This window comes from Ostrea edulis, chromosome 5 (assembly GCF_947568905.1).
Source record: "Ostrea edulis chromosome 5, xbOstEdul1.1, whole genome shotgun sequence".
Lineage (NCBI taxonomy): Eukaryota > Metazoa > Mollusca > Bivalvia > Ostreida > Ostreidae > Ostrea > Ostrea edulis.
In genome coordinates, this window is record NC_079168.1 from 60,372,981 (window position 1) to 60,381,389 (window position 8,409).

The 8,409-nt window shown below is 32.8% G+C and overlaps 1 protein-coding gene across 44 annotated transcripts in view; it reads left to right on the forward strand.

The window, feature by feature from the left end:
* The window catches only part of LOC125652372 (titin-like), a 49,860-nt gene extending 43,928 nt beyond the window's left edge, over nt 1-5,932 (forward strand). For all 44 annotated transcript variants that reach the window (XM_048881531.2, XM_048881522.2, XM_056164990.1 and 41 more), the window contains 2 exons: nt 2,256-2,352; nt 4,020-5,932. In XM_048881531.2, coding sequence (XP_048737488.2) covers nt 2,256-2,352; nt 4,020-4,076 — 154 coding nt within the window. In that variant the 3' untranslated portion in view covers nt 4,077-5,932. The remainder of the gene's footprint in view (nt 1-2,255; nt 2,353-4,019) is intronic.
* The last annotated feature ends 2,477 nt before the right edge of the window (nt 5,933-8,409 follow it).

Genomic DNA, 8,409 nt, shown 5'->3' on the forward strand with positions numbered 1-8,409 from the left:
ACATCAATTTTAAGACAATAATGTGCACAATGATTGAATCATCTCATCATTAATTCAACTGTAGTACAATTTATTTATTCACTCATACTATTCATACAATGGTACATGAATGTATATTAAGTTATTATTTAAATAATATTGCCAAGGATATATAACTACATGTTATCCATGCACATATATATGCATGTTCATACATTCATGTTCATACATTCATGTTCATACATTCGTGTTCATACATTCATGTTCATACATTCATGTTCATACATTCATGTTCATACATTCATTTCATGTTCATACATTCATGTTCATACATTCATGTTCATACATTCATGTTCATACATTCATTTCATGTTCATACATTCATGTTCATACATTCGTGTTCATACATTCATGTTCATACATTCATTTCATGTTCATACATTCATGTTCATACATTCATGTTCATACATTCATGTTCATACATTCATTTCATGTTCATACATTCATGTTCATACATTCATTTCATGTTCATACATTCATGTTCATACATTCGTGTTCATATTCATGTTCATACATTCATTTCATGTTCATACATTCATGTTCATACATTCATGTTCATACATTCATTTCATGTTCATACATTCATGTTCATACATTCGTGTTCATACATTCATTTTCATACATTCATTTCATGTTCATACATTCATGTTCATACATTCATTTCATGTTCATACATTCGTGTTCATACATTCGTGTTCATACATTCATGTTCATACATTCATTTCATGTTCATACATTCATGTTCATACATTCATTTTCATACATTCATTTTCATACATTCATTTCATGTTCATACATTCATGTTCATACATTCATTTCATGTTCATACATTCGTGTTCATACATTTGTGTTCATACATTCATGTTTATACATTCGTGTTCATACATTCATTTTCATACATTCATGTTCATACATTCATTTCATGTTCATACATTCGTGTTCATACATTCATTTTCATACATTCATGCAAACTCCCCGTCGAGGCCTCATTACGTCACAGTGCCTACGAATAGACCTCTCCTATGTGACGCACCACAATATACAGATTTGTATATTGTGAGTCCGCGATTATCACGCAGACAAATTACACTAAAGAAGTATAGTTCGCAGTTAAAAGTCTGAAGATATTAATATTAAAAGCATTAATATAAAAGTATGGATTTTATTTTAAACATAAAATGATCAAAAGATCATTAAAAAGTAGGGATACTCTGTTCAAATTATTGTGTAAAGTAATGAATTTGATGTTTACGTTCTTGTTTTGAAAGTTGGTTACGTTTGACGTTATGTTTTTTCGTCATTCTACAGTGACGTCACAGTATACGCGGCCTAAGAAATTGCTATCCCATAATGCCTAAGTGGAAGAGTTTGGTTTGTGAGCAAACGAACTCTGGTGGAAGTTTGACATTCATGTTCATACATTCATGTTCATACATTCGTGTTCATACATTCGTGCATACATTCGTGTTCATACATTCGTGTTCATACATTCATGTTCATACATTCATTTTCATACATTCATGTTCATACATTCATTTCATGTTCATACATTCATGTTCATACATTTGTGTTCATATATTCATGTTCATACATTCGTGTTCATTAGCACAAAATAAAAATGGAGGGCATAATGTATACGAAGAGAACTGTGTTAGGGAGGACAGCAGACTTACTCCTGGATTTTAAAAATAAATATACATGTTGTTTTTTAATGTTTTTAAAGTTTGATGTTGTCATTTATTTTATTTTCAGTGTATTTGGTACATGACAATATCTAGGAGTTGGTACATGACAATATCTAGGAGCCAAAAATTCTTTCTGTAAAGTGGATCGAGATTTACTTTCTAAGATAAAGTGGTATTCGACAATTCCACAATTGTATTAATGATCTCTTTAATTGAATTGTTGCTTTCTTTAAAAGAATTGATGTGCACTTAATTCCATTTACAAATCATATTGTATAAATAATGAAAGATTACCTTCAATTGAATCATTTGGGAGGAAAAATTCCACCACATTGCACTCATCAATTGAATTGATATGTACACATCAATTCAATTATTGCAGGCAATAATTGAATCAATGATATCTTGAAATAATTAATGGTAGTATATTTGGGTTTATGTTGATTTGGCGCTCCATAGTGCTTATGTTTAAAGAAAGATAACTCTTGCATAGACTTGCTTGATTTGTAATTTTGTTCATTGTTTTTACAGTGGGGATAATGTGTTCCGGACCATGATTGATCTGCCCAAGGGAGAGTATGTCTTCAAATTTATTGTGGATGATAAGTGGATAGTTAGCTCGGATCTGGTAATTATTTTGTTCTCAGATTATATTAGGGTGAAATCTACCTTCAATTTGATGGTTAACAAAATCTTCCTACAACTATCATTTATAGGTCACCTGAGTCACTCAGGTGACCTATTGCTATTGGTCTGCATCCGTCGTCATGCATTAACAGTTGAACATTTTTTAACTTCTTCTTGATAACTACTATAAGTATCTTTAGGACAATAAGGGGGACATAAATGTAAATTTCAGGACTCCTGCCCCTCAGGAGCAGGTAAAAACTGCACTATAAATTAACCAGTTTTCAAAAATCTTCTCTACAAGTGCACAATTGGAAGAAAAACTAAATGCATAGTCATGTAGAGAAAGAAGGTCTCTACCAAAATTATGAATTTCATGATTCAGGCTGGGCCCCAACTTGGCATATAGTGTTTGTGAAACATTTCACTAACATCTTCATTAATGCTATTGGTACTAAATTGAAACACTATAGATATTTAGAAGGAGCAGGTAGCCCTTTACCAAAATTGTAAATTTCATGATCCCAGGAATGGGGTTTTGGTTCCAGGGTGAGGCTAAAATTATCATAGTTATTATTGTCTTTATCATTTGAAAGACTTAATTTTGTTAATACAGACCCTAAAAATCCTTTAAAAAATCCTAAAATTTTTTTTTTTAGTTTTGCTAAAACTTCCTAAAAATATGTTGAATTTAAGGGGAAATCCTAAAGAAGGCCCAAATTTTTCATGTCAATTCCTTATTTATTTTTTTTACCTTGCTACTCTAGCAATTTTGAAATGTATGCATGATAAATGTGTATAAACGTAGTTTGCAGATCTTCTTCAGATAATGCAGTGAAAAGCATTTGACCAGTGGATCCATGTGTCGAGCTTGTTTATTGGTTGTGACTGTGACAAAGATGTTACTATTAAGGTTATAGCCAATAACAGCTGGGACAATGGAACCCTAAAAGATGTCTTTCCTGTACTTACAGTATTTTTAGGTCACCTGAATCACCCAGGTGAGTAATTGCCATTAGTTTTCGTCATTGGTCTTCTCCGTTAACAATTCTACATTTTCAACTTCTTCTTGAAAACTACATGGCCAATTGTAATACAATTTATTATGTGAAGCATCTCAAGGATAAGAGGAATATAAATTGTGAAATTCATGGCCCCTCGGTCAGAATTTCAGGTCCTATGACAGGGAACATGTATTAAATCTTCTCTTCTTCCATATATATTTGAAAACTGTTCATTCCCAAACAGTTCAGCATTCATTCACCATTCGACTGGTGTAGTAGTACGCTTCAGGGTCTGTATAATATATATTATTTTCAATTACCACATACTTTTCCCCCAAAGCGTAATGTTGGATGTGGAAAAATGCGTACTTAACCCCCAATGTCAACAACCACTTTTACAGTGTTAGAATTTAGCTTAGATATGCAGAACAGGAAATTATTATAGATTTCATAGCCCTTGGGGCTGGTGATACTTTTAACTAATGCTCAGGTGACTGATAAGGCCTGTGGGCCTCTTGTAGTATATACTCTTTGATATTGTAGAAAGTACCAAAAGAACATTGTGAAAGCCATTTTTGACCATTTTTGGTTGATATAGATGTTAATCTGCATTTCTGAATATATTGGACGAGCAGTGTGACCTTTGTTCTTGCTTTACTTTCAGCCAACCAAATCTGCAAATGAAGGAGTAGAAAACAATGTGGTGGTAGTGTCCGGTTGATCCAGTCTCCCCTCACCTTATACAGACACACCATCATGTTCCGCCTTGTTCTCTGTGACATTCCAAGCATACAGATTTTGATCAGTGGACATACTTTCTTGTTTCTGAGAAATTCTAATCATAACTCCCAAAGCAAATCAACAATTTTTTGACAAGCACTCTTGTGAGGGTTTATGAGCTCAGTGAGTGCTCTTTTTATATATATATTTTTTTGGACTGGGTTACCTTGAGGAATCATGAAGGTCTAACTCCATCCTCGGAATGCTTTTAATATGCCACAATCTTTAATCCATCTATGTTTTTATGCTTTAAAAGTGTGAATGTATGTGTTCATGTCAAACTTAGAAGTGGAATATTTAGTCTCTCAAAAATCCCATATAGTTTGATGAAAACAAGATATGTTGCCAGTGCATGCTCTATTGTGGTTGATGTGTCATGCTAGTTCTAGTGGGAAGTATTTCATTTCATAATCTATTTCAAGGAAGCAATGATATTTTACTTCCTTAAATGATCTTTGAAAGGTAGAACTCCATGATTTACATTCCTTGTTCTAAATACCTGTGAAGACATATCTTATTTTTGTCCACTATTCGGAATATTTCTGTGCATTTTTTTCTCTATCTGAGTTTAAAAATCAGACCTATATTGTATATAGCAGATCAGTAAACTATAAGATCTGATTTCTGCAAACAGATAGATTTCTTGTTGTATTATAGGTAGGGTGATACTGTTTTAAACTAATTTTTCTGAACCCAGAATATTTCTTGGTTGCCTCGAAATAATTTGTGTAACATAGAATATTCAGTTAATCAAACAAAATGTGAAATATTTAGGTAAACTTTTCAGGCAAATACAGACCTTGAAAAATCTAAAACATTTTTTTCTTGTAATCATATTTATAGTACTTCACAGTAACAAGCATAATGAACACCGTAAGTTGACATGAGTGTACAATTTTAGGATATACTACAAAATCTGGGATTGTTAAATTTGTTTAGAATTGGTATTCTCATGAATTAATCTTAATTTTGACAGTTTTCTTTCTCAGAATGAGTCCGAAGTTTAAATGAAGAAGCATATGGTTTGAGCAGTTGTTTTCATATGTCTTGTGGATTTGACATGCTTACTACAAGCATCAAGATATAATTGTCATTGTAAATGTACAGTCGGCACACTAGAGCAAGGTTTCATTTCCAAATGCATGGTGTTGACTTTTTATATTAATATTAATGTACCTGCCCTGATACATTTGTATCAGTTGATTCTTGGTGATGTAACACATTTTGAACGCATTGGTATGGTGGAGTAACAGATTCAAGGGGAGATAATTCATGTTCATTTTTTTGCAATGCAATTTGTTGGATAGTCATAATTATTTTTGTATATATGTGGTATTTATGTCACTCTGAGTGATGTGCATTTTTGAGTAATGTGAGACTGCTCTCATTTGAAATTTGAAATTCTGTACTCGGTAAAACCTTAATTTTGTTACCATTTGATTAAATTTATCATTACCCTCTCCCAAGAAGGATTTAGGTATGTTATTTTATCTTCATCCCAAAAATGTGTTTAATTTCAGATGTAGAGACAAACACTTTTCATTTTCCAGCAATTTAATATTAAATTTTTGTATCGGCCAATGTCTACAATTTAAAAATTCTCATTGTAAAGTTTATTGTATCGTATTGTTAATATATAATTAGTGTTTGTTAAATGTAACCTCTTAAATATCTAGTCATTTTTATACCTAATGAGTGACACAATGATTTTGAAAATTCCAAAGTATTCAAAGTGGTAAACAGTGCTTGTAGTCAAATGTAGTGTTATGTATGTCATGAAATAAAATGTAACTTAAACAGTGACTTCATTAAGTGTATCAAACTAGATTAATTTCCTTCATCTCTCAACTGTCTAAAGTAAACCAACCAGTTAGGGCAAATAACCAGGATTTATTGTATATAGCAAAGCCAAAGCGTATGACAAAATAATTACATAAAACGAAATCATGGTTAACCTCCTAGATTTATAGTTTTCAGAGCATTTCAGTTATAGCCCCACTACCTATCTGCTTATTACACGTGATGTACAAATAATTTTATGTGTTACATCCAAACTTTCTAATTATAAACAAACTTTGCAGTGCCTAGTATAGACCATCTTACATGTATACTTAATCCACCTACGTGTTCTTTTTCTTCATCTTCTTTCAACTATAGTCCAGCTGGACATGTCATTACTAATGATGTTGGTATAGTTGAAAATGGGGACCTCAAATAACTTATTCTAAAAGGTCCTAAGTACAGAGAACCTCGGTCTTTCAATTGGCAACAGAACTTAATTCATCTCTATTATGAATTCTGTCAAAGGTTATGCCAGAGGATGGGCTAAATATGAAAAAGAAGAACTTGATACATTGTCAGAATGGATTAAAAGTATAAGAGGAATATTAAAATCCCGCATTAGACATATTAAAACAAAAGTACATACCATCTATCCTTCTGTGTTTAGTAAACCAGAAGTGATAAAAGAATTAGATGGGTTACATGAGGAATATGTTTTGGTTCCAGCTGACAAAGCTTGTAACAACATTGTCTTTGTAAGGCTCATTATTACATTTGTATTTTAAACGAATTCGGCATTAATTCCACTTTTGGTAATTGTACTTGAATTCCAACTGCCCTTTCAAAAGATGAAATTCTTCAAAACCATGCTTTAATGTTAGACACATTTACTATCCCAGTCAATGGGTTGAATGAATATGAATTACAGTACCTATACTAGATGGCTAAACTACATCAAAACCCTTACAAAAAATCTATGCATTGCTGGATCCAGCAAATGCTCTACCAAGCCCCTATCTTTGCTCCTCACGAAAAAATTAACAGCTTTGAAGGAGAAACTTCAAACTTGCTGTGCCATTACATGTACATATGCTGGAAGTGTTGTAAATCAAATGTGGATTCTAAAGAACTTTTAGTAACTTGAAATCGCAAAACTTTTCTCAAATCCACATCAAAACGTACGACTTTTCAACACTTTAAGATAAATCAAAGACTAGACTTTTTGACATCATAAGACAGTTGCTTCTTCAACAAAAATGGAAAACGGAAATATTCATATCTAGTGATCAGTCATCCAAAAATATATTTTGTTAAACACCACTCTGATCCACGCACAAGTACTCTAAAGTTGAAATTTTAAAAAAATATGCTAGTGTTCCTCATTGACAACATCTTCGTGGTCTTTGGTGAACGACCTGTTGGAATTTCCATGAGCACGAATTGTACTCCTTTGTTAGCTGACCTGTTTTTATATTCATATGAAGCAGAATTTATTCAAAACCAGTACGCGAGAAGAAAAAATCTCTGCTGTGGCCTTCAATTCGACATTTAGATATATTGACGATGTATTATCTATTAACAATAATACTTTTCATTCATATGTCGATCCAATATATCCTGGTGAACTTGAAGTAAAAGACACCACAAAGTCGTCCACTTCAGCTTCATACTTAAGATATTTTATTGACAGTAGATATTAACAGCAAACTAACAACTCAACTATGACAAACAGGATGATTTCAACTTCTCCGTCGTCAACTTCCTATATTTATGTAGCAATATTCCATTATCACCTCCATATGATGTTTATACCTCTCAACTGATTCGATAGGCAAGAGCTTGTTCTGGTATGGTCAGTTTTTAAATCTAGGCAAGCTCCTCGTACTGACAAACAAGTTGATGGTACAGGGGTTTCAACAGTCTCGTTTAAGGTCAGCATTTCGCAAATTTACCAATAAAACCTATAATTGGGTCAAATGCTGTCTGGCGTGATTCATACCGAATGTTAGACCGTTCTTGGCACACTGATTTTGACTACGGATAACTCCGTTTACCTGATTAAGATATAGGGCTTACGGCGGATGTGACCGGTCGACAGGGGATGCCTACTCCTAGGCACATGATCCCACCTCTGGTGTGTCCAGGGGTCCGTGTTTGCCCAACTATCTATTTTGTATTGCTTATAGGAGTTATGAGATTAATCAGTTCGTTATCTTCACCTTTCATGTACATGAAAATTTTGCACCCAGGTGTATTTTGTGCATGTAAACGTGGGGGGAAGGGGAGAGACGAGATAAGATTGGCATAGGATTATTATTGTTCCCAGTGCAAAATTAGCATCTAATCAGACTACATGTAAATTAACTTTTATATCTGAGGTGAGAGAAAGGTACATTAAAGTATTCAATGTATAACAAAAGGATAATGTTTATCTATTTTTAAATAATGATGAAAGTGAAGTAGATGAAATTCACATGACTGGTAAATAATTA